General features: G+C 40.0%; 1 protein-coding gene and 2 pseudogenes across 5 annotated transcripts; all 3 read left to right on the plus strand.

The window, feature by feature from the left end:
- The first annotated feature begins 285 nt into the window (after window positions 1-285).
- LOC103961803 lies at window positions 286-12,385 on the plus strand (annotated as a pseudogene).
- A 686-nt stretch (window positions 12,386-13,071) lies between these two features.
- Window positions 13,072-17,490, plus strand: LOC103942320 (annotated as a pseudogene).
- A 752-nt stretch (window positions 17,491-18,242) lies between these two features.
- Window positions 18,243-23,138, plus strand: LOC103942319 (RNA-binding protein 24-A). 5 transcript variants are annotated; one of them, XM_009352509.3, is made up of 11 exons: window positions 18,243-18,619; window positions 18,773-18,985; window positions 19,119-19,242; window positions 19,570-19,699; window positions 19,881-19,927; window positions 20,011-20,068; window positions 20,365-20,401; window positions 20,523-20,760; window positions 21,326-21,433; window positions 21,567-21,663; window positions 22,596-23,138. In XM_009352509.3, exons 1-9 carry the CDS (start codon window positions 18,617-18,619, stop codon window positions 21,418-21,420), a joined length of 945 nt encoding a protein of 314 aa, XP_009350784.2. In that variant the 5' UTR covers window positions 18,243-18,616; the 3' UTR covers window positions 21,421-21,433; window positions 21,567-21,663; window positions 22,596-23,138. The 5 variants fall into 5 exon arrangements, with proteins under 5 accessions (XP_009350784.2, XP_009350783.2, XP_048430869.1 ...); XM_009352508.3 differs by lacking the exon at window positions 18,243-18,619 and having other exon boundaries at window positions 18,746-18,985; XM_048574912.1 differs by lacking the exons at window positions 18,243-18,619; window positions 21,326-21,433 and having other exon boundaries at window positions 18,746-18,985.
- The last annotated feature ends 3,200 nt before the right edge of the window (window positions 23,139-26,338 follow it).

The raw sequence follows: 26,338 nt of genomic DNA on the forward strand, positions 1-26,338 counted from the left end.
TGAATTGTTTACCTATTTTGGGCGCTTTTGACTTGGTTGAGTACTGATGAGTGGCTGCTGCTTGTGCGTAGAAATCCCAGTATGCCTCAAGGGTATTTTTGTCTTTTTAATCCAAAAATCTACGTCGTCTTGTGATTATTTTTAACTCTACATCACCCACATCACTGTTTCACCAATAAACATGCACCACGTGGGCATTCATCTTTTGTCACAACATATATTAGACAAACCCCAGCGCATGTATAAACAGACAAGTAGAATGACTAGGAAGATACAGGCAGAGAGATCAATCATAAGATAGGTGGGACTGAGAGGAGTAAGGAAATTAGCTAGGTTGAATATATAACTTGGTAAGAAGATATATAGCAAGTAAAGATATGGCGGGTGGGACGACTGATCAGAAAGAAAAAGTATGCGTGACTGGAGCAGGAGGATTTACTGGCTCTTGGCTCGTCAACCTCCTTCTGTCCAAGGACTATGTTGTTCATGGAACCGTCAGGCAACCAGGTCAGTCACTCCCATCACTCATCGTATATACAGTCTCAGAATATATATATGTATATATTTATATATTGTGCGCTCATGCAGGAGACAGCAAGTATGATCACTTGAACAAGCTTGAGAAAGCATCAGAGAACCTCGAACTGTTCAAGGCAGATTTGTTGGACTACGACTCTCTTCGTTTGGCCATTGAAGGTTGCAGCGGTGTCTTCCATGTTGCCAGCCCTATACCCACTTATCTTAAAGACTCAGAACCTGAGGCAAGAATCTTCCAGATTATGTTATGTTAATTAATTAATGCCTGCCTCACTCAACTTAAATTATTTAACTATAATTGTTCTATTCGGCCGGCTAATGGACCCCATATTTGAAAACTTATTTTGAAAAAAATAAAAATAAAAAATTGAAGATAAAGCTAAAAACAAAAAAATTGAAAGCTACTTTTTTTAGCTTTCAAATTTTGGCTTCCAGTTTGAATAATGCTTGTGTTCCTTTCATGAGGGAACATAATTGTCTCTACACTTATAATTAGTGTATTTTTACTATACAAAAATCATAATGGGAACTGTTTATTCACTTTACCATCATCTAAATATCATATCCACAAAAAACCATTCAATTTAAAGATCTTTTAGTCATTCATATACATCCAACAAATAAAAGATTCATCATGAGGGGGGTACTTGATATCAAAATCGTCGATTGGTTTTGACACACATGTATGTCTAAAGGACCTCCAAATTGAATGATATTTTGAATACGATTTTTAGATGATAATAAAGAAAAAGACAGTTCCTATTTTAATGTTCGTCTAGTGAAAATATGTTAACTATAATTAGGGGACAAGTAAGTTCTCTTATGAGAGGAACACAAGCATTATCCTTTCAGTTTTGAGTAAAAAACTGAAATTGTAGAATAAATGAATGTGTTCCAGGAGTTTCTTGAACCAGCAATAAAGGGAACGCTGAATGTACTCAAGGCTTGCAAAGAAGCCAAAGTGAAGAGAGTTGTAGTTGTGTCGTCTTTAGCCGCTGTTGTTATGAACCTGGAGTGGCCTAAGGATCAAGTCAAGGACGAGACTTGTTGGTCCGTTCCCGAATATATGAAAACAACCAAGAAATGGTACTATCTTTCGAAAACGGAAGCAGAACGCGAGGCTCTGGAGTTTGGAAAAAGGAATGGACTTGAGGTTGTGACTGTTTGTCCTTCTCTCATTTTGGGGCCAATTTTGCAATCCACTCGCAAATGCAGTAGCTTTCTCATTGTTATGACTATAATAGGTATCTCTGTGCATATTCATATATTAAGAGTACAAGGTACAGGACATGTTTCTTGTTTGTGCAATATTAATGGGCTAGTGTGTGTGCACACACGCACGACTCTGTACGAATGTGTAGGTGATCTTGAGTCCTTGCCATGCAATTACTGGATGTTCGTGGATGTTCGTGATTTAGCTGAAGCGCTGCTTCTTGCATACAAGAAGTCTGAGGCTGCAGGTGAAAGATACATATGCCATTCACACTCAATTGGCATACGAGATGTGGTGGAGAAATACTTAAGGCCTACATATCCCGATTACAAGTACCCCAAGAAGTAAGTTAATCCATTAGACCAGCCCTTCAATAATTAACTATGGTCTTCTTCTTTTTTCAGTTCATCCTTCTGTTTGCTTGTGTACATTAACGATTGATCCATGTTCATGTTATTGATATATGTTACCGGTTGTATTGGCAGCCTTACCTACGCAGAGGAAGAAGTACAACACATTAGTTCCGAAAAATTGCAGAAGTTGGGTTGGACTTTCCGGCCAGTTGAGGAAACGCTTAATGATTCTATTGAAAGCCACCGGAAGGCTGGAATCTTGGGTTAGGAAAAGTTGACAGACTACTGTATTTGTATTGTATTTTCCCTAGCTAGTTAACTAGCTACTTGTAATATGCAGACTGCTGTGCACAATCACAACAAAATAATAGTTCTGCTTATTAAGTATGATAAGCAGCAGCATTAGTTATTGGCTACACATATGCTTCATATAAGCAGCAAGTTAAGTTATGCTCTCGTCTTGAATCCTACCCTATACGTTTGGGCCGCTTTAAATTCCATCCGGATCTAACACCTCCGATGTCAAGAAAATAGAATGTGTGATGGTTTTGAATGAATTTCTTCAATTGAATAATTATTTATGTACAAGGTATTATATACAAATATTACAATCAACAACACTTCCACTATTACGGCACGCAAGCCGTGATCCATAATTTGTGATATTTGACTTATGCTAGAAAATGTAAATTATAATGATTATAATAACTATGATAATATTTTTCTAATGTTTGACTTAATCAGGAAGATATTATTGTCACATTTCAGACCGGCTCCGTCGTAGCACGATATTATCCGCTTTGGGCTTACCATTCCCTCACAATTTTGTTTCTGAGAACTCACACAAGAACTTCTTAATGGGTCTGTAGACATCAAAATTTCGGTGAAATGAATGTTGACCAATAATTAAAATTTCAACGCTCACGTGTCACATAAATTTTACATGTAGCGTGTGACTCAACGAAAAATCGAAATAAATTGGAAAAGTCATCAAATAGGACACGTGTCAATACCTGGCAGAAATGATTTATTTCATCTGATTATTTAAATCCAAAAATCAAGTTTTGGAATTCTATAAATAGGAAGCCAAGGCATTCATTTTGAGGAGGAGAAAGAAGAGAAGAAGAAAGAAGGGAATTTACATCACACCAAAACCTTGAAGCCTTGAAACTCTAAAGCTCTCAAGCAAATCCCGAAGGATCAAGAAAGCACTCTTCGTTCTTCGTCAAATCCTCCTTCAAGGTCAAGCCCCAACGGCCCTTGAAGAACTTCCACCGACTCAAGATCAAGCCCCGACGGCCCCTTGAAGAAAGTGTTCATCATTCATCATCCGTTCATCCTAAGATCAAGCCCCAACGGCCATTTGGATCAACAATCTCAACAAACCTATACACCCATTCTTCAAGATCAAGCCCAACGCCCCTCGAAGATCCATTCATCAACTGTTCATCCCTAAGATCAAGCCCCAACGGCCCTTTGGATCAACAACCTCAACAAATCCACACATCCAATCGTTCTTCAAGATTAAGCCCAAAAGCCCTTGAAGATCCGCTCATCCATCAACCTTCAAGATCAAGCCCAAAAGCCCTTGAAGAAATCCATACACCCAGTTTTCAAGATCAAGCCCAAAAGCCCTCGAAGATCCGTTCATCAACTGTTCATCCTTAGATTAAGCCCCGACGGCCCTTTGGATCAACAACTCATCCACAAACCTACACCCTACGAAGATAGAATCAGAGGATCAAATTACAAAGAGATTGTAACCCCAAAATCATTAAACACAAAAATATATTTTGTACACGTATTCTTGTTTCTTGTTTCAGGAATTTTTCGTGTTTACAGGGTCACCCATCCAAAGATTGCTCCTGCCTGAACTCGCTTAACTTCGGAGTTTCGATGGAACCCGAAGCCAATGAGTTCCCAAAAGGCATCATGCTATAGGGAGAGGAGCATGTACATATAAGGCACATACCCTCTCTCCATTGGTCGATGTGGGATTTTACAATCCACCCCACTTAAGGGCAACCCAATGTCCTCACCAGCACGAAAGCATAGAGATACGTGACGGCCAACACGTCTCGATTCCAGTAGGGTTGTGTCATTATCGTAATCATAATAATATTATAATAACTACAATAATTATTTCCTAATATCCGAGACCTACGCTACACGGTGGGGGTTTTTGGCTCAAGTGTGAACTAGGCTTATTTACAACTAAGCTCTCTGGAGTTCGATTTTAATCTCACATTGCCCCTTATAACTCAAAAACCGTTATTTTATTTCCTAAAACTGAAAATTCATTCCACTTTGCCCTTAAAACTCGATTTTGATCCTATTTGCCCCCTTGAACTTAGAAGTCGTTATTTTACTCTATAAAACTTAAAATTTGCTCCACATTACCTTAATTATTTTAATTCCATTATATGAGTTTGATTTATATCCACCAGGCCCATCATTTTTCTCCCATCTTTGCATCTCAAGAACAGAATCCAAAAAAAAATTCCAATTCTTAATTTCTTCTTTTAAACTATAATTGTTGAAACTTGAATGTTAATGCATGGTGGGGATTTATAATCAAATTCATTGGCACATATGGCACAGTCTTATTGGGTGGTAGGTCTTACGTATGTTTCAAATGGCGACTTTGAGTTTCAAGAAGAAAAAAGAGTAGTAAAACAAATTTTGAGTTCACGGAGGAAAGTTATGATTTTTTAGTTACAAAAGCAAAATAAAATTAAAATCGAGCAGCAAATAGCAGCTAAATTAGAATTTCTCTTCATTGGGCATAGACTATGTTTTCGTGGTCCAAGTGTGTCTATTTAACTCATATGGCCAACTCAACCAGTTCCTAAAAATAAAAAGCTTCTATGCCTGTTTAAACAGAGGATATGGTTTATTGATCAATCAAAACAAATGAAAACAATTATTCAGAGATTATAGAGAGATAAGAGCAAGACTAGTAAAAATGAGTAATGCGACGTTTATTGCTTATTTTTATCATCAATTGTACTCTTTCTATTAAAGATAGGGTCCACAAACATGTGGGTCTCATCTTTATAAGAGAGATGATACAAATGATTAAACAAATATGTGATAAAAGTAGCAATGGAAATATAAATCACTAACTTGAGAACATGGATATCAAAATGGAAGGCGATGGCTTGTGGAGAATGCGCCTTGTTATGGGTGGAGAAGATGAGGTTATAAATTTAGGTGTAAACAGAACTTCTAAAATATGAGAGTGACCTACCATTTAGTATTACGGTTTAATAGTACTTCTTTTCACTTGTAAGTGTGAAGCTAAGCCCACCCCCTCCCTATTAGTGTAGATAACATTGATTGTTCAAAAAAAAAAAAAAAAAATAAGAGTGACCTAGTTCAGCCTACTTAGTGGGGTCGGACCCGATCTAGCATAATAAGTCCAAGTCCTTATTAGAGCAGGAGTTAGCCTCAAGCCAATTGTGAAAGTTAAACGCATTCTTAATTGGATAATATACATTTGCATCCCTATGGAGGAGAAATTCTAGTGTAGAGAGATTGGGATCACCGAATTTTGCATGCTAGACACACAAAAAATACCATACCCCATCCCTCTAACTTGGAGGTCCACCATACACTAAATTGACAGTTCATCGTGAATATGTTATTTTTTAGTTTTCACACATCAATTTATTCTATCATTTAGATGCATAAAGAAAATACAAACACAAATGAACTACAACTTCCTAAATCTCACATTTCACAATATTTAATTGCTTGTTATAAATCTCATATAGTATAAACCATAAACATACAAATGTGGTGCAACTGCAGGTAGAGTTGATTGAACCAGCTGTTAAGAGAACACTGAATGTACTAAATGCATGCCTAGAAGCTAAAGTGAAACGAGTTGTTGTTTTGTCCTCTGTATCCGCTGTTTTTATGAACCCGGACTGGCCTAAGGGTCAAGTCAAGGACGAGACTTGTTGGTCTGTTCCCGAATGTATTGAAACAACCAAGGTAATTATTCGTTAGTGAACTGCACGTCAAAGAGATACACCATTGCGTTGTTGTTATTAATTAGTCAGTTTTAAGCTGAACCTATATATGATTATGATCTTTCATTCTCTGGTACAGAAATGGTATTTTCTTTCAAAAACAATAGCAGAATCAATGGGAGGCTTTCGAGTTTGGGAAAAAAACTGGACTTGAAATCGTAACTGTTTGTCCTTCTGTTATTTTGGGGCCGATCTTACAACCCACCATGAATGCGAGTAGCTGGCTTCTAGCTAAGGTTCTTCAAGGTAAGAACATCTCCAACGTAGTCTCTCAATTTCGCTCTTGAAATTCTATTTTGTTGACCTATGTGGGAATTGAAGAGTAAAATTAGTTACCTTGCAATCTAACAAAGTCTTCAAATTTGATTGTTTGGTTATTATTTATATTTATGTTTTGTCTTCTCCCTATGCAGCACACTATTTATATTAAGTTGTAGAGTGGGATGGAGGTCTCTAAATTTGTAGAGAGATGTCCTAAGTTTGATATTTGCATTTGAAGAGTATCTTGGAGCTTATTTTGCTGATGTGACTAATGCATTTGAAGAGTTTGTTGGAGACGCTCTAATATTTACTTTAAACTTATTTGCCACATCCGGTAATATGTATATGTTTCTTAAGAATTGAAATATGACCAAGGAGTCATAAAGTTCCCAAAATTAACTTATATGGTGACCCCAATGCTTCAAATGTCGATACAGAGACGGCTTCTAGCCCTTGGTGTTGCAACCTAGTTTGCCCCCTCAATTGCAGTTGCTCAGCCATCGCAAAAGTTTGTTACGACATTTTACCGGCACAAAAGGAATTTTTTTCTTGTAGTACGCAGTCATTTATGCTAATATTAACGATCCGTATTGTTAGATTTATGCACAGTTGTTAATATTAATAGAGGTTATGTGGGTGTAAACTTTTGGATTCTCATTATCTTTCTCTACAAGGTTACAAGGATTTATATACATGACTTCAAGTATCAAGATCAAATCACCCTAAATTAAGGGATACAAGTGTGTAGGTAGGACGGCTTATACTTTGTAGGTAGGACGGCTTATACTTTGTGGGTAGGACGGCTTATAGGATGGCTTATACTTTGTAGGTAGGACGGCTTATAGGACGGCTTGTACTTTGTAGGTAGGACGGCTTATGACTACTAACAACCTTATCAACATCCCCCCGCAAACTTGACTCCGGGGAGGAGACAAAGTTTGAACACAGAGATCGAAAACGCGCCGTAGACAGCCCCTTCGTAAAGACATCTGCAAGCTGCAATGTGGAAGGCAGAAACTGAACTCGATGAGTACCAGAAGCAACTCGTTCACGAACGAAATGATAGTCAAGGGCAATATGCTTAGTGCGAGCATGAAACACGGGGTTAGCAGCCATGTACGTTGCACTTAAGTTGTCACAATGCATCAAAACAGGAAGACGAAGAGGCACCCGTAGTTCATGTAGTAAACTGAGGATCCAAATGGTATCGGCACAAGCAAAGGCAAGAGCCCTATACTCCGCTTCAGCACTAGAGCGAGACACTGTCCGTTGCTTCTTGGCACACCAAGAAATTAAATTATTCCCCAAGTAAACACAAAAACCAGTTGTAGAACGGCGGGTGTCTGGACACCCCGCCCAATCCGCATCCGAATAGGGAGCAAGCTGAAATGGTTGAGCAGAGGGTGTGAACGTAATTCCCATGCCCAAAGTCCCTTTAAGATATCGCAAGATACGTTTAACAGCATCCATATGGTCAGTGGTAGGACGTCCCATAAATTGAGCAACAGTTTGCACTGCAAAGGAGATGTCAGGACGCGTTAACGTGAGATACTGAAGTGAGCCCACAATTTGTCTATAAAGGAATGCATCTGGAAGAGGTCAACCTGAGGTAGCAGATAAAGAAGTCTTGGCAGCAATTGGAGTAGGGCATGGTTTACACTCAAGCATATTACTATGTTTCAAAATATCAAGAGTACATTTGTTTTGTGTCAACCGGAGGCCAGAAGATAGATGGGAGACTTCAACACCCAAGAAATAGTGTAAACGCCCAAGGTCTTTAAGTTCAAACTCCTTACCCAAAACTGCAATAAAGGTTTGAAGTAGAGAAGAAGCATTACCCGTCAACACTATGTCATCAACATAGAGAAGAAAAATCAAAATTGTAGAACCCTGATGAAAAGTGAACATGGAGTTATCCGCCCTACTTTGAACAAAGCCAAAATGGACAAGGAAAGCACTGAGGCGTTGAAACCAAGCACGTGGTGCTTGTTTAAGACCATAGAGTGCCTTGTGCAATTTACACACATAATTAGGGCGAGTGGGATCAACGAAACCTGGCGGCTGCTGCATATAAACCTCCTCCATAAGAGAGCCATGAAGAAAAGCATTCTTCACATCAAGTTGATGAAGAGGCCACCCAAAGTGCACTGCTAAACTCAAAACTGTGCGAATCGTCGTAGGTTTAACCACGGGACTAAAAGTTTCTGAATAATCAACACCGGCTTGTTGGTGAAACCCCTTGGCAACAAGACGCGCCTTATGACGTTCAATCGAGCCATCCGAATTCTGTTTCAACTTAAACACCCATTTACAACCGATGATGTTGGCACGAGGAACCGGAGGAACCAAAGATCACGTACGTTGTTTTAATAAAGCATTGAATTCATCTGACATCGCCTGTCTCCATTCAGGGGACCTAGATGCTTGGCTGTAACATGTAGGTTCAGAATCTTCCCCAACCAAAGCAATGAAGGCGTGAGGAATGGGATGGCGCGATGCAAAGTAAGACCGAGCTTTGGGTTTAAAGATACCCGATTTGGAGCGAGTTTGAGGTCCAATATATGGAACTGGGGCAGTAACAATAGCTTGAGATGGCTCGCTAGCTGACGGGAGTAAGCTACTAGATGCAGGTGGAGCTGTGACGCTAGGACCAGAGGGAGGCACAACACCCTGTCCAGTACCAGAATCTGAAGCAGCTGCTGCAGAGAGAGGAGCAACAGGTGGTTGCAGAGAACTAGTAGATGGCGGTGTAGGCAGAGTTTACGTCTCAGAGGGCAGCGAGTAAGGTGCATGAATAATTGGCACAAATGCAAAGTCTGATGGTGGCATCGTGGAAGAAGCAGGAAGAGCACCATAAGGATAGGAGTCCTCATTAAAAATAACATGACGAGAGAGATATACTCGGCCAGTCGGAGGGTGAAGACATCGATAACCCTTGTATTGGTCACTGTAGCCAAGAAAAACACAAGCCAAAGATCTAGGTTGTAGTTTATTAGTCATATAATCACCAAGATATGGAAAGCAAGCACAACCAAAAGTTCGGAAAGCCATATAATCTGGAGACCGTCCAAATAGCATTTGGAATGGAGAGGTCCACTTAAGAACATGAGAGGGTAACCGATTCAAAACATAAACAGCAGTGCAAAGTGCCTCAGCCCAAAATTTAGGAGGAAGATTGGCAGCAAGTAACAATGTGCGTCCCATTTCAGAAATATGACGGTGTTTGCGTTCAGCAAGGCCGTTTTGCTGCGGGGTATGTGGACAAGAAAATCTGTGGTGAATCCCTTTTTGCGCACACAAGGTCCGAAACGATAAATTATCATACTCCTTACCCCCATCACTTTGGAAGATTTTAACCATGGTCGAAAATTGATTATAAATAAGAGTGAGAAAAGTATTAAAGTGAGTAAAAACCTCTGACTTATTACGCATGGGATAAATCCATGTATACCGTGTGTAGTCATCGGTAAACAAGACATAATAACGAAAACCGGAGACTGACAAAATAGGAGACATCCAAACATCAGAATGAATTAATTCAAAAGGAGACTTAGCATAATGTTCAGAAGAATGAAATGACAGACGATGGGATTTAGCCAACGCACAATGATTACAAAAATTTTTATTTGAAACTGAAAAAGACGAGCCTAATACATCACTAGAGGCTAATACACTAAGAACTTGACGAGATGGATGCCCAAGACGACGATGCCAAAGTGATGACGACGCTAAAACGGAAACAAAAGCACGTTTGGGAGCTGACCAATTCCTAGAGGCAAGACCAAGCTTAATGGGATAGAGGCCATCCTCACATGGGCCCTGAAAAAGAACAACACCGGTTTTTAAATCACGGATGACAAAACCCCAAGGAAAGAACGTTAAACTAACAAGATTATCATGTGTAAACTTAGCAACCGACAATAAATTCTTTTTAATTGCTGGAACATGTAAAACTTGGGATAATCGAAAAATAAACGACCCAGACTCAAATGAAATATTACCAGTGTGCGCAATAAGGAGGGCCTCACCACTACCAACAACCACCTTGTCATGAGAACCATACCCAGTAGCCGAAGTCATTGTTCGAGCATCACTCGTCATATGATGAGTAGCCCCAGTATCGGGATACCATGTTGGATCAGAGGGAGAAGCAAGATGCATACCAGCAAAGGCACGAGAGATATCATCATTTGAACGAGTAGCTTGAGGACACAATGCAGCAATGTGGCCAAATTGGTTGCAGGCCCAACACTGAGGACCACGATTGACAGGAGCAGGTCCAAGAATACCAAGGCGTTGTTGTACAGCACCACATTGACCATATCGCCCAACACCTCCATGTTGATTCGATCGGCCACCACTAGGGGTACAGGGAAACCGATTGCCACCAGAAGCACCATTGGGGCGAGAAGAAGAGTGACCACCGCGTCCATTAGACGAACCACCAACCGTATGACGGGCAAAATAGAAAGCAGAATGGGATGATGCAGCAACCTGTTTCATGGCGTGCTTGGACTCAAAGACTAGGAGACGGGTACGCAGATCATTAAAGGATGGCAGAGGTGGAAAATTGGTCAGGGCCAAGACAAGCATTTCATATTTAGGCCCCAAGCCGTTAAGCACATACGTAACCAAATCATCATTCTGAACAGGTTGACCAATGGAGGCCAATTGATCTGCCAAATGCTTGGCCAGACCCAAGTATTCTGCAATTGTTTGGTTCCCTTTCTGAAGAGAAAGCAACTGAAACCGATTATGGGTAGAATTGGCAAGGGATTGCTGAGAAAAATTCTGACGAAGATGCTCCCATATCTCACGAGAAGTGGACAGCCCAACAGTCAAAGAAAGAACGGGCTCAGTAAGCGTAGCACGTAGCAGGCTCACAAGTGTCTGATCAGTCTGGTACCACACAAGGTAATCGGGATTAGGAGTCGTAGTGACCACAGGAGGAACCACCGTAGAAGTAACATCAAAATCAACAGAAGCAGTGGGGGAGGCAGCAGGCGCTGGGGTGGTGATAAAGAGAGGAGGACAGGGGTGAGTTCCATCAACAAAACGCCAAAGATTTTGGCCAATCAGAAAAGGCTTAACCTGACTTTCCCAAGGAAGATAGTTGGTTTCAGAAAGCTTAACGGAAACGAGGGTAGAGATATTGGGGATTGAAAAGGTGGAAGATGAAGTTGCGGAAGCCATGAAAAAAAAAGGAGGATCAGAGGCTCAATACCATGTAAACTTTTGGATTCTCATTATCTTTCTCTACAAGGTTACAAGGATTTATATACATGACTTCAAGTATCAAGATCAAATCACCTTAAATTAAGGGATACAAGTGTGTAGGTAGGATGGCTTATACTTTGTAGGTAGGACGGCTTATAAGACGGCTTATACTTTGTGGGTAGGACGGCTTATAGAACGGCTTATACTTTGTAGGTAGGACGACTTATAGGACGGCTTGTACTTTGTAGGTAGGACGGCTTATGACTACTAACAACCTTATCAACAGTGGGTATATATGTCTCTTACTTCATGTGCAATGTGACTCTGTATGCAGGGGGGTTTGAGTCATTTGGATACAATTATTGGACATTGGTGGATGTTCGTGATGTAGCTGAAGCAGTGCTTCGTGTATACAAGAACTCTGAGGGCGGCGAACGGTACGTATGCACGGCACAGACGATTGGGATAAAAGATTTGGTGGACAACTACTTGAGGATTGCATATCCTAACTACAATTATCCCCACAAGTAAGTTTGTCTATCTATCTATCAGCCAGATGCCAGCGAAAAAACAATTGCTCAATTTTTCGTCATTGGCGATTCATGTTGATATGTTATTGTTGTAATGGCAGCCTTACCCACACAGAGGAGGAAGAAGAAAAACTGAATTCGGATAAATTGCAGAGATTGGTTTGGAATTACCGGCCACTGGAGGACACTTTTATTGATTCCATTGAAAGCTAGGGGAAGGCTGGAGTCTTGGAGTAGCCAAATAAAAATCCCTTCTGTTACTCCGGTAGTATGTATGATCAGCGTCCAATAATAAGTTTACTTGGCTAATTTCAGATTGATGTGTTTGTAAAATATTTACTAGTAGATTAAATTTACACACCCCAAATTACTTCCCTTATACCCTTTAAATTTTTTAATGTTTTTCTATCAAGTTTTAGTAGTGTGTAGAAAATAATAAAAAATTAAAAACGTGTGAGAGAAATAATTTGGGATGTGTCAATATAATTTCTCTATTTATTATGCGAGTAAGAGAAGGGTTTTTTTTTTTTTTTTTTTCTTCACACGAGCCTGTTTTGAAAAATGAAAATGTCGTTGACGTCCTTCAGGTTGCTCTTCTTGCTGACGTGCTCGGGCAGCCGCCGGAGGGCTTCATGTTCCCATGTCTTGGCAAGAATGGGACAGCTGGAGTGTTTTTCTTGGCCCAAAAGTTGGACTCTTACCTTTTTGTTGGCAATAGGTTGCACGTCTTCAATTTGGCACGTCAATAGAATGCCAAGTACCGACGCACTTGTGCATGCCTTCAACTTGGCACGTCCTAACATTTCACATGATAATCCCTCTTCATTCGTTCGGAAGATTAGAGTGCTCGATCAGAAATTGAGAAGTCAATCTTCTTGTACTGATCAGTCTCCTTGTCGAGACACCAACTGCAAAAGTCTGCAATGGAGATGATGGCGGCACCGGCGGAGGAGGAGAAGGAAAGAGTATGTGTAACTGGGGTTGGAGTGTTGGATAGTGGTCAAATTAGGCTAGGAAACAAAACAATAGTGATGAGGGAACATCATGATGAGGATTATGTTTACTTGTTTTGTGGCTTGTTTTGTGGCTTAAATTGCTTCATGTTTTGTGGCTTTTTCAAAGCCATAATTATTTGGCATAAGAAGGGGCACGGGTGAAGAGAGAGTTGTAGAGGGATGAAGAGATGTAAAGCATCCAAAGAGATGGTGAGAGCATTTGACTCTACCATGGGTAAGAGTGAGAGAAATCAAGAGAGCTAGAGTGAAAGATCTCTTGTGAAAGAACTCTTGGGGTAGAGTGAGGCTCTTGGGAAAATTCTGTGAGTGGGTGTACAAGGGATATGGGATTGGGTTATGTCGATTTAACTCATGTGTAACTTGTACTGTTTTTCTCATAGTGAAGAGCAATATCTCTCCGAGGACGTAGGCAGGTTTTTGCCGAACCTCGTAAATTTCTCAGTGTCTTTATTTCTTGTATTTTATTTTGTTCAACTGTGTGTGATTTTGGTGAGGTTGTAATCTGAATCTCGGTTCCGCACTAACGAACGGGCCAAGGCACAACAATTGGTATCAGAGCATCGTTGGGGGCTTTGGTTCGTGGGAGGTCCAGATTTGTTGTTCAACATGGAATTTTCAGTTGAGCAGTTTAAAGGGAGAGACGATTTTGCTCTTGGTAAAGGAGAGTAATGGAAGCCTGAAGAAATGGAAGCCGTGTTTAGGGATACTTGGATCAACTGCGAAATTTGATGTTGAGGAAGAAGACAAAGGCCTCTTTCTTCTTACCTCACTTTCAGATTTGTACAAGAACCTTGTGAAACTTTACTGCAAGGAAAGAAACAGTAAGTTTGGAGCAGGTGCAAGCTTCTTTGGTGTGGAATGATACACACAAGAGACCATGGATGATGGTGGGCACAAGACTGCTTAAGCTATTCAAGGTTGAAATTGTGGAAGAAAATTGGAAAGAGGATCTGAGAGAGACAGCAGGTTCGGATCCGGTTCCGGAGGCAAGGGTCCACAGTGCTACGGGTGCAAGGCCGGGTTAGCAAGTTTGTGGTGGAAGACTTTGAGTATGCCCTCTAGGTACTCGAAGCAACACTTCTCCTGGTGATGTTTAGTCTCAAGGTGGGTATGCCCTCTAGGTACTCGAAGCAACACTTCTCCAGGTGGAGCTATGGGATTCACAGGTGATAAGAAGGTCCTGAGGTAGGAGGAAGTGTGGGAATTTTGTCTGGCTAGATGGGTTGTTGCTGGAAATAGACGCGCTGACGAGTTTCCAGGTTGCAGACAATGAAGAGGAGGAAAACCTGCTGGAGGAGACGAGGATGTGTTGAGATTCTGTCTGAAGCTAAATGATGATTTTTAGCTTGCAGCAGCTGCACATGCATTGGCAGTAACTGAATCGGAACAGGACCAACGAGGTGGATTCAGAGTGTGCATGCTGGTACGTAAGGCCAATGGACTTTGGTACAATTTGGCCAAGGTGGAGATTGTTGGATAGTGGCCAAATTAGGCTAGGAAACAAAACAATAGTGATGAGGGAACATCATGATGAGGATTATGTTTCCTTGTTTTGTGGCTTGTTTTGTGGCTTAAATTGCTTCATGTTTTGTGGCTTTTTCAAAGCCATAATTATTTGGCATAAGAAGGGGCACGGGTGAAGAGAGAGTTGTAGAGGGATGAAGAGATGTAAAGCATCCAAAGAGATGGTGAGAGCATTTGGCTCTACCATGGGTAAGGGTGAGAGAAATCAAGAGAGCTAGAGTGAAAGATCTCTTGTGAAAGAACTCTTGGGGTAGAGTGAGGCTCTTGGGAAAATTCTGTGAGTGGGTGTATAAGGGATATGGGATTGGGTTATGTCGATTTAACTCATGTGTAACTTGTACTGTTTTTCTCATAGTGAAGAGCAATATCTCTCCGAGGACGTAGGCAGGTTTTTGCTGAACCTCGTAAATTTCTCGGTGTCTTTATTTCTTGTATTTTATTTTGTTCAACTCTGTGTGATTTTGGTGAGGTTGTAATCTGAATCTCGGTTCCGCACCAACAAACGGGCCAAGGCACAACATGGAGGATTTGTGGGCTCTTGGATTGTCAAGCTTCTTCTCTCTAGCGATTATCTTGTCCACGGAACCGTCCGAAACCCCCCCAGGTCGTCTACTATAATTTTTTTCTCTGTTACTGCATGCCACTATGATCATCCTTACTGCTTTTGTATACCGGAAATTCTCAGTTCAATTAAATGATGAACATGTCAGCTACATTGTTTTAATATTATTGGTAAGGCACCGATGACGTATTGCCACGTTTTGTTGTAGTGATATTGTTGATAATGCAATGATAACATGTTGGTACATTTTGTTGACTACTAGAACGATCGATGTAGTATCAGTTGCATACTGACGGTATTAAAAAACAGACTGTGAGGCTGGCTACAAAACATCGGCACGAAATCGATGACTTTGGACAATTAGTTCCGATGGAGCATAATTCATGTTCAAAATGGTTCATACATGTTATATTACTGAAAATTAATAAACTCGTACAGATGTTAATTGTTTTCATTTTACGACTAATTAATGCAGGGGATAGCAAGTATGCTCACTTGAGCAAGCTTGAGAAAGCATCAGAGAATCTGAAACTGTTCAAGGCAGATTTGCTGGACTACAATTCACTATGTTCAGCAGTTGCAGGATGCAGCGGAGTTTTCCATGTTGCCAGCCCTGTAATTCCTAGTGCTAGTGTAACAAATCCTCAGGCAAGAGTACCTAATTCACTGATACAAGAGTGATCAAATAAAAACAGAACAGAAGGAACTATCCCATGTGAAGGGATAAAGGACTAGCTAGGACTCCGTAATACAATTAACAAATTGTTATATACGTCAATCACATTTCACAGTATATCATTGCGCGGTGCAATTGCGGGTAGAGTTGATTGAACCAGCTGTAAAGGGAACGCTGAATGTCCTGAGTGCTTGCCTAGAAGCCAAAGTGAAACGAGTTGTTGTTGTGTCCTCTATATCCGCTCTTTTTGTGAGCCCGGACTGGCCTAAGGGTCAAGTCAAGGACGAGACTTGTTGGTCTGTTCCCGAATATATGAAAGCAACCAAGGTAATTAGTCTACTCTTAATTAGTGAGCAATGAAATAGTACCATATTCAGCAGCACGTCAAAGTAATACATCAGTTACAATGTTGCACTACCATTATTAATAAGTCAGTTTTGAGTGTAATTTTGGGAAGCAGGATATTTTATTTTTATTTTTAAGCTGAGCATAAATATGATTTTTATCATTGATTATCTGGTATAGAAATGGTATTTTCTTTCAAAAACGTTAGCAGAACGGGAGGCTTTGGAGTTTGGGAAAAGAACTGGACTTGAAATCATAACTGTTTTACCTTCTCTTAATTTGGGGCCGATTTCTAGCAAAGGTTCTTAAAGGTAATACCTACTTTAATTTATTTTCCACACCGTATATGTACACATTTCTTTAGAATTGAATATGACCGGGAAGTCTATCGAACTCATTTTTGCCAATATTAGTGATCCCTACTGTTAGATTGAATGCTTATTATTAACTGAGGTTAAGAGGGTATATATGTTTCTTATTTGTGCAATGTGGCTATGTACCTAGGCGGGTTTGAGTCAATTGAATACAATTATCGGACGGTGGTGGATGTTCGTGATGTAGCTGAAGCAGTGCTTCTTGTATACAAGAAATCTGAGGCTGGTGAACGATACATATGCACAGCATATGCCATTGGAATTAAGGATTTAGTGGACAACTACTGAGGGTTGCATATCCTAACTACAATTATCCCCACGAGTAAGTTTATCATTTCGGTGATTGAATTCGTTCAAGTGTTTGTGAATGCGCCTCTATTAGGATTCATGTTGAGATGTTTAGTGTTTTATGGCAGCCTTAGCCACACAGAAGAAGAAGAAAAAAACGTGAGCTCGGATAAATTGCAGAGGTTGTGTCACATCCCAGCCCGGGGCGAATCACTTCCCGGGCCCGCTCCACCACCGTAGCATGATATTGTCAGCTTTGGGCTTACCATTCCCTCACGGTTTTGTTTTTGGGAACTCACGAGCAACTTCCCAGTGGGTCACCCATCATGAGATTGCTCTAGCCCCCTTCTCGCTTAACTTCGGAGTTCCTACGGAACCCGAAGCCAGTGAGCTCCCAAAAAGCCTCGTGCTAGGTAGGGATGGGAATATACATTTAAGGATCACTCCCCTGGGCGATGTGGGATGTTACAGGTTGGGTTGGAGTTACCGGCCACTGAAGGATACTCTTATTGATTCCATTGAAAGATACCGGAAGGCTAGGGTCTTGGATTAGAGAAATGAACAAGCCCCTTTAATAATATATATGTCTGGTTCGGGATCAACGAATAATTTCCCTTTGATGATTGCCCATCCTATTTTAAAATTCTAGATCCGTCATTGTCTCATGCATAAGCATTTTAAAGATGAATTTAAAGTTTGGGAAAAATAGACAAGTCCCACAATCAATAATAGAACCTACATCTGTTAAACTCATACTATTAAAACAATAGTGCTTTAAAAGTCAAACTCAAACGGTCTCATTCTTATATAGAGTATGGTATAGTTGTAAGCGATTCAAAATAAATTGAATGAAGTTTGATTATGTTTAAAGTTTTTCTAACTTAATAGTCTTGAATTCTTTCTTATACGAATCAAGCTCGAGTGAGCTTAAAAATGTCGCCCAAACTGTTTCGAGCTAACTTACAGCCCTAGGAATACAAATTGATTGGGTTTATTATTCAGATGGTTTTTGCTGAATATAATGATGTTTGACTTGAGAAGAGGAGAATACAAGAGTAGGCATTCTACTGCGTGCGGGCAAGTCTCTAATATGTTCATGGATTCCATGAAAAAAAATGAAAAAGCCAAGCCGACATCCGTGTTAGTTCCGCGTAGGCATTCATTCTTTTACGTGCAGGCAAATAGAAATGAAACAAACGTTGACGAGGACTTGTGTCTCTTTTGTTGTTTTGTGTGGAAAATAAGAAATGATGACGCTTTCCCTTTTCCTTATCTTTGTGAATCCGTCCTTCTCCATGCTTTTCATCTATTTCTTGCTGTCAATTTCTCCGCTACTACTAGTCTGTTTACTAGTGCTAAGTTTTACCATCACCATCCACCAACCCCTCTCTCTCTCTCTCTCGAGTCCCCAGCCAGCCAGCCAGCCTATCCCCACCACTTCCACCGGCCTAGGTCGTCCTTCTCTTGGCCCATCTGCTGCTCTTGCTGCTGGGGCCTTCTTTCTTTCTTTCTTTTTATCTTTTCCATTTTCTCTCCATTTTTTTTTCTTCCAAAACTCCTTCTTATTAAGCCTAATTAAGCTTTATTGGGGTGCTGGGTTGTGTTGGGGTTTAATCACCTTTATTCATTCTTTCCTACCAAAATTGACCACCCGAGATTCCCCCAACCTCACTACAAAATTCAATGGTATATGCATCTCCACCACATCTCAAGCTAGGGTTTTTTTATTTCTAGGTTTTTTCTTTCTTTTCATTATCTTTCTATTTCGGGTTAGTACTACTGTTTGTACATTGAATTGAATTGAATTGAATAATTTGTGATTGATTGATGGCGTATCAGAGTTCTGGGTCGAGTTCTAGTCCCTCTGGATTCCAATTCCCCAATTCCAGTTCCCCTTTTGGTGACACCACCTACACCAAGGTCTTTGTTGGGGGGCTCGCCTGGGAGACGCACAGCGACACCATGCGCCGCCATTTCGATCAGTTCGGCCAGATTCTCGAGGCCGTCGTTATTATTGATAAGAACTCCGGCCGATCCAAAGGTTATGGCTTTGTGAGTATTTCTTCTTTTCACTTTATGCCAGTTTGTTTTGCAAATAAAGAATCAATGGCAGTGGGATTGTTCTGTCTCACTCACAACTTTTAGAATGACTTGGTTTCTGTTTGTATTTACATGGAGGGTTCAGGTGACTTTCCGCGAACCAGAGGCCGCTGCTCGGGCCTGTGCTGATCCAACTCCAATTATCGATGGCAGGCGCGCTAATTGTAATTTGGCTTCACTCCGGCAGTCCAGGCCACCTTTGCCTTATGGTATAGTTTCTTATGCTCTTGGTTTGATAACTAACAATTTAGTCCTGCTTTGTAGTTTCCAGTTTCATGCTCAATTGCAACTAGTTCATTGTTTTCTGGTTATGTTTGTGTTTGTGCTATCAATTTCTTTTATTAGGTTCCAACGTTTTATTGACTTTGTTTTAAACACAGCAATTATATATATGGATTTGAAGAAAAAAAAGAACTAAGATCTTCATTGGTTTCCATCACATTTTCATGTTAACCTTTCAAAGTACCAAAATCTACATGTATTGTTTTTACTATAGCAAACAAACACATTACGCATGATATTTTTTTTACTTGCAGGACGTCCAAGACCAGCTTCTCCATACATTGGAGGCGTGCCAGCTACCCGTGGGGCTTACATTGGAGGATATGGCTACCAGCAGCCTCTTTCTTACAACTATCAACAAGGATTAGTTTATCCTCCATATGGGTGAGTCGTGCATTTATAGGATTAGGTGATAGCCATCGAGTTAATTGTACTTGTGTAATATTTGCTGAGCATCCACTTGTGTTGTATATAAGTTGTCAACGTTTGATATTTGATTTGGTTAACCATGGATCGGTGACATCTCAGTAAACAACTTAGTTCTCTTCCATTGTTTCTTGTGTAGTGCATGCGATTCAAAATATGCAATGCCATGTAGATTTCCAAAATCAGGTTTCTTCGTCATTTCCCTTGGTATTCAGGGTTCATTTTGTCTGGACTATGATGATGTGACATGGCATGATTGGTAATTGCAGGAGACGAAAAAGTGATAGTTGCAGAGGATATGTGCCCAGATCAATGTTTATTGAACAGGCAAGACTTAGGACTAGTGTTTTTTATTGAGGACCAACAATTGGGTTTTCTAGTCTCACCATTATTGATTGATCTCATACTTGAGATTTCTCATTCAAGTGTAGGAGCACTTCAGCCTTAGTTTAGTTCAACACCTTGGTTCTTGCATTGTAAGGGATTAGTTTTGGTGTCTTGTGTTGTATATTTACATGCATTGCATTGTTTGTAATTGTATTTTCATGATGTACATTAACTCTTCCAAATTGTCTACAGAAATTATTATATCAGCAGTTGTAATGGTTGTCTTATCCGTGCAGGTATGCAACATATGGACCTGACTACACTTATTCACAGGTCAGTAATGCTATTAAATGGCAGCATGAGGTGGATGTCTTTCTTTTCGGTTTATGAGTGAAGATATTATGTTGCTTTATTCTGACTTGCTTCCTCACTTTGCGTGCCATTTCTTTGGTAGGGTTTATACAACCCTTATGTGGGTCAGCAATATCTTCAAATATACGGACTTCCAGGGACAGCTAATACTTCTCCTTATCCTTATGAACAACTGGGTCAAACCATTCCTGGTGGTCAGGGTTATCCAACAGTTCATGGATATGCAATGCCTGCTCAGCAGATAATCCAGTTTGGTGCACCCAGTGTTAATGCAGTCACAACTTCCCCAGTCCCTCAAGTTCAAGCAGCATATCCTACGGGTACATCTCTCTGTCCTGAAACTATTGTTCTTTTGTTTTTTCTTCACACTCTGGTGTCCCCCTTTCTAGGGGATAAATTATGATTGTTCATCTTTCAGTATAAATTAGTGAAGCTGTACCACTAAACATGCAACTCATCAAACTCATAATTTATGTGAAATCAACACAACCTGGGGCTTGACCACTGTCTTGATCAAATTATTACTACCTATGAGGATGTGAGATCATGATAAATTTTAGTCCTTTATAATGCACATTTTTTGCTTAGAAGGCTCACCCCCTGTTGATATAGTGAATAGTATGCATGTGATTTGTTTAATTAATAAAGAATTATTTTTAACACAGATTTGCTCAAAGTCTTTGATTTCTATCTTTCAATTCTATAAAATACAAAGAACTTTTTTTTTTTTTGACAAAGAACAGACACGTACCTAATATGACAAGCATTCTTCAGAGTCTCATGATGGAGACGTAATGACAATTTGATAGATTTTTCATCTAGATCGATGTACCATGGAGTATATAGATAAGACTTAATCGACAAAATTCTGTGTTTTTTAATCAGGTATGGTAGCAAGTGTTGTGGCACAACCACATTTTATATTATCTGCTCCTCCTCAATATATGCAGGGTAGTGGTTCTGAGCAAAGAGCTGGGTGAGGGGTTGATTAAGGTTAGTGCCACATCATAGAATAGATTACGGTGTGCTTTGCAGTCCTATACCTATTCTTTGAGAAAATAGAAAAGAAAAAAGGGACACATCCGCCACTAGGTTCGTGTTGAGATTCTTTATTTACTCTTTGCAGGTATCCTTAGATTGCAGCAGGACTAAAAGAAGCAAAACTGCTAATTAAGCGGCAGGCTTCAGGTCGAGCCTTGGAAATTTTATTTTGCATTCTAGAGGTAAAGATATTTGGTCATTCTATGTACATATGCAAGATTTACCTATAGGACTGCAAGTTCTGATTATACAAACCTTTTCTTCCGGCAAAAGATATGCAAAATGAATAATATTATTCTCAGCAGGCCCTTGATAGCTAACTGATGATAATGTGGTTGCATATATCATTATCATTTAAAGTTGCAAATGGTTCTATATGAGGCTGTGGCAACAAAGTGTGAGAATACATTTTTCTCAGAAACTATGATGCATTTGTTCTGTTTGTCTTTGTTGGACGTCCGCGTGCAAATTAGTTTAATGGGATGATTTACTAGATTGCTGTTTTCATTAACCTGTAGCAGTTCATTCCAATATTCATTTGTGATTTTCCATCGCCATTAGTAGCACTCCGATTCTTCACCTAATAAACTTTACGTTGTAGTGCTTACTCAATAATTACGTAAGGGAGAGTGGTTCTTCTTGGCACATTTTGTTTGCATACTGGATTAAATTACCAATACCTTAAGCCTCATTCGGTTTAGAAGATGGGATTGGAATGGATAAATCACAATTTTCAAGTATGTTGAGGAAGAAATGAAAAAATTGTGACCGATGTGGTAGAAAACTTATCCACTCCAATCCTCCTCAAAATGGTAGGATTAGAAGGGAGAAGCTTTCTACATGTCTAATCTCATTCTAATCCCCTGAAAGTGAAAAATCGTTCTCCTCTACCTTCGCTATAACTTGTATTTAGAGGGTTCCATTCCAATCCAATCCAAGATACCAAACAAGGCCTAAAAGAATATATAGCTGGACTTGTTTTTGTTGGTTTCATTTTGTGTTGATCTGGATGTGCTTTCAGTCTAGTTATGATTTTATGATTTAAGGCTTGGCATCCCAAAGTCTTTGTTTCTGGATTTATGCCCTCTGTCTTATACATACATTTTTTTCGCAGGTCATACATAGTCATGGTCACCAGAGAGGTCAGATGTCAGTGTCACTCCAGATGGCATAGAAGGATGGAGGATGCCAGCTGCTCTTCCCTCCCAGTGCGACATTAATCCTCGGTGCATCTAAACCCGTGTTACTCAGGAAAAGTGGCAGGTTGTCATGGATTGGTGGGTGCTAGAAGCAGGTTTCTAGCAGCCAGATAGGACTAAAACAAGTCTGAAAAAACATGTTAGAATCAACGTATGATTCTTTTATAGTCTGCCTTGTCCCGGCATTTTGGGTGTATAGTCTGGTGTCACGTGTTGGTGGGCGGCCCATCACACGCGTAATGTCATTCAGGTATTTGTGCATACTAGTTATAGGATTTTCATTCAACTCGGAAAATCCTGTGATATAGAGAGTTAAGAGTGCCTGGCTTCAGAAGGGGAGAAGCTTCAGGCATGTTCTGTTTATTTGGAAAGAAAAATTTTTGGGTGTATTATACATATATGGTAAAACAGTGCCTCGCCTATTGATCCTTATGATTTGAAGGATATGCTTGTTTGTATATCATTTGAAAGATTGCTCGTTATGTTATAGATAAAAAGGGTGATCATGGTCACTCGATCCAGAGTTCACAAATCATGCAACACGATGTTTGACTCGTCCCAAAAACAGTGTGACATGGTCCTCTTTGCCAAAATGATGGGAAAAAAATTGGAGGAACTATCCACGGAGTGAAATCAAGACCCATTGCCCACACATAAAGGATTCATAACCACAAAATTGAAGAGAGAAATTAGAAACAAAGGCACAGAAGCTGTTAATAAATGTCTCTAGAAGTCCCCAAACCAAACTCTCACCGGCACGCTCCTGAAAACGTTGCACACATTCCTCACAATCTCAACTCCATCGATGCTCTACACTCGAAGGGGCCTTACCACCGCGAAGGACGGCAGATTTCTCATTTATTCAACTGTAATCCCTGAATCCCTCCATCAAATTTCTTCATGAGACCTAGGGTTTGATCAATTACTCCCCCTCCGTGCTCAACAAGTTTCTGAGGTGGGAGGACAAGGGCGGTGAGGCTGCCTCTCTGGGCACTGAAGCCCTTGCATGTTCTCTCAAGGACTCTTCCATTCCCATCAAGGAGAGCCACCAAGAAGAGTGTGCCCCATGGTTGCAAGTCTGTTTGTGGCATTGCCTGCTTTGCTTCTAAAAAGGTATGTCATTCGGCTGTCTTTGCGTTCCCTGAATTCAACTTGGGCACTCTTTTCTGGTAAAGAAACTTGGGCACTCACCATTTGTCTAATTCGTATAAATAAATAAATAAATATATATATATATATATATATGTGTGTGTGTGTGTGTGTGTGTGTGTGTGTGTGACAATTTACAATACTCGTCAGTTACTGCATGCATAACATTCTTATTTGTGGCTCCTGCGACTGACCTTGTCACTCCTTGTTGGGACCAGTACGGCACGACTCCATGTTCAAGCTGCTATTTTCGTGGGAATTATCAGATTGGTGGCACTTCTTCAGATTTCAGGACGGTGAATCGATGAAGAGATGGGAGGACAATCCTATAAATTTACGTTCTGAGGAGACAATTGTATGACCATCAAACTCTTAAGTTGAATAATGACTTGTTTTCTTTTGCAGAAGCTGATGCTCCATTGGATGCAGACAACAAACTAGACGTGCAGGGAGGGGCTTTCGTTGATACAAATTTACAGCTTGAGAAGGAAGGAATGAATGTCGAGAGAGCAATTTCTGGGATTACAGAGGTACAGGTATGTGAAATACTGGGTTATTGTCTGTGATCTTATAAAGTTGTATAGTATGTCCTAACCATCACAAGTTTTGCAGATGAAAGAGATTCAACAGAAGATTGTTTGCTTCGAGGTGTTAGAATTACAGATGGAGAAAGAATGGCAGGGGTAAAAGAAAGGAAATAGAACTGATGTACATACAATTCTTCCCAAACATCCACCAAATTAGTTACTCTGATTTTTTTATTCCATTTGAAATTAATGATTCGAAAATTAGAGACCGGTTTAACTTCAATATTTAAAAAATCCTTGGATTTACAATGGAATGAATGCTGCTGCAATGACTATCTGCGTTTCTTGCACAGGTTAACAATCTCTTTGGCAGCTATTTCGTTGGATTACCGCAAAATACCGAGTGTACTGACTCAATCAAAATCGGCGTAAAACTGTCTGGAGCCCTCAAATGAACCTGAAGGATTTGACAGCCTGCAAAACCAAATACAGCTTTCGCACTTGCAGTAAACGAAACGGGATTCAGTTTTGTGCACCATCCTATCTAGATTGTCTAATTTAAGCGTCGAATTTGAAGCTCACCTCCTTAACATTGGAACTGTATTTATCTGATTCCTCCTCCAAGTACTGCACAAAGATATCGCAGTATTTGGCATGAGAAATAAAGAATCTGGATTCCAGAGCAGAACACACAGTACAACTTAGAAACGAACTTGTCAATGTCGAATAGATACCAGTCCGGTGCTGTATACAGTGTTGTACCAGCCGTTGGTTGCCATCCCAAGTGCTGAAAACAGGTGCTTGCAACTTTTACCGGGTTTTTGTAGCGAATACTCGATGAAGTAATTCGAAATTAAATAAAAAAAAGTACTTCTGAATTGATCTCATCCTTTCTTTAATTTAATAATTTCAGAAGCCCTGACGATCGTCCTTATCGTCATCAAATTCAAGCCGTCATAACTCATGAACAATCCTGAGTTGGTATGTATGACTATGAGTGGAGAATTACCTTTAAATGCTTTGCAATCTATAATTTTTGCTGCCACTCCTGCAGGCCTTTGCCAGCTCGTATCTAATCCACTAACCTTTGAAGTCCCATATGCAATTAAAATTAATGCAAAACTAATGAGTAAATTAACAAAAGCTTCCACTGGCCATGTCAAATATATTTATGCATAAAATGAATCAAAATTAGGAGAAATGAAGGCTGGCTAGTACCAGTCTCTGCAAAAGCTTCTACTTTACCAAAGGATTCCATCTTTGTAAAATCCGGACCAAGCCCCGTGATCACAACGCTAACTGAGGCAGCAGCCCCAGAAAGAATGCCATTCTATACATATGTATGCAACAGAACCGAATAATATCGAATAATCGAAAGCATTGAGACTCAGAATACCCACTTGAGCGATTAACCACTTGTTCTGGGTAGAAGGCAGCGACGGATTTAAACCCAGTTGGCTCTCCTGCGCCTACTTGCCAGTCTCCAAAAGGTAAAAGTACATACCAAACCATTAAGTATATAATCCCCAATGCAAATTTCACCTGGGAATTTAACCAGTATTTATTCACCTTGGAGAATCAATATCTTGAATTTAGTGATATCATCAGTGTAAATTCAAAAACCCTCCGGTATATCTGAATTGATTAAAAATAAAATAAAATAAAATAAATTAAAAAACACTCAAACAAAACATTTTCCTTCGGAATTCAACATATCCAATTCAATACTTTTAAACAATGAAAAATCAAAATGCTCCTATATATATTATGTAAGCTAGAGAGAACAAAATCCTTGGCCACCAAACGACCAAGAGAACGAGACTCTTAAAAAGCAAAATACTAAGAGATGTATAACTAATTATATGTGGAATTACCATTCTCTGCCAATGCATTTTAAATAAGTTGGGGAAAAGAAAATGCAGCAAGCGTCGTCCCAAGCACAACTTGTCTCCTCGTATCTTGGAAATCAATGCCAAAACTAG

The sequence above is a fragment of a genome, unplaced genomic scaffold (genome assembly GCF_019419815.1).
Source record: "Pyrus x bretschneideri cultivar Hongxiangsu unplaced genomic scaffold, Pyrus_bretschneideri_v1 Contig76, whole genome shotgun sequence".
Lineage (NCBI taxonomy): Eukaryota > Viridiplantae > Streptophyta > Magnoliopsida > Rosales > Rosaceae > Pyrus > Pyrus x bretschneideri.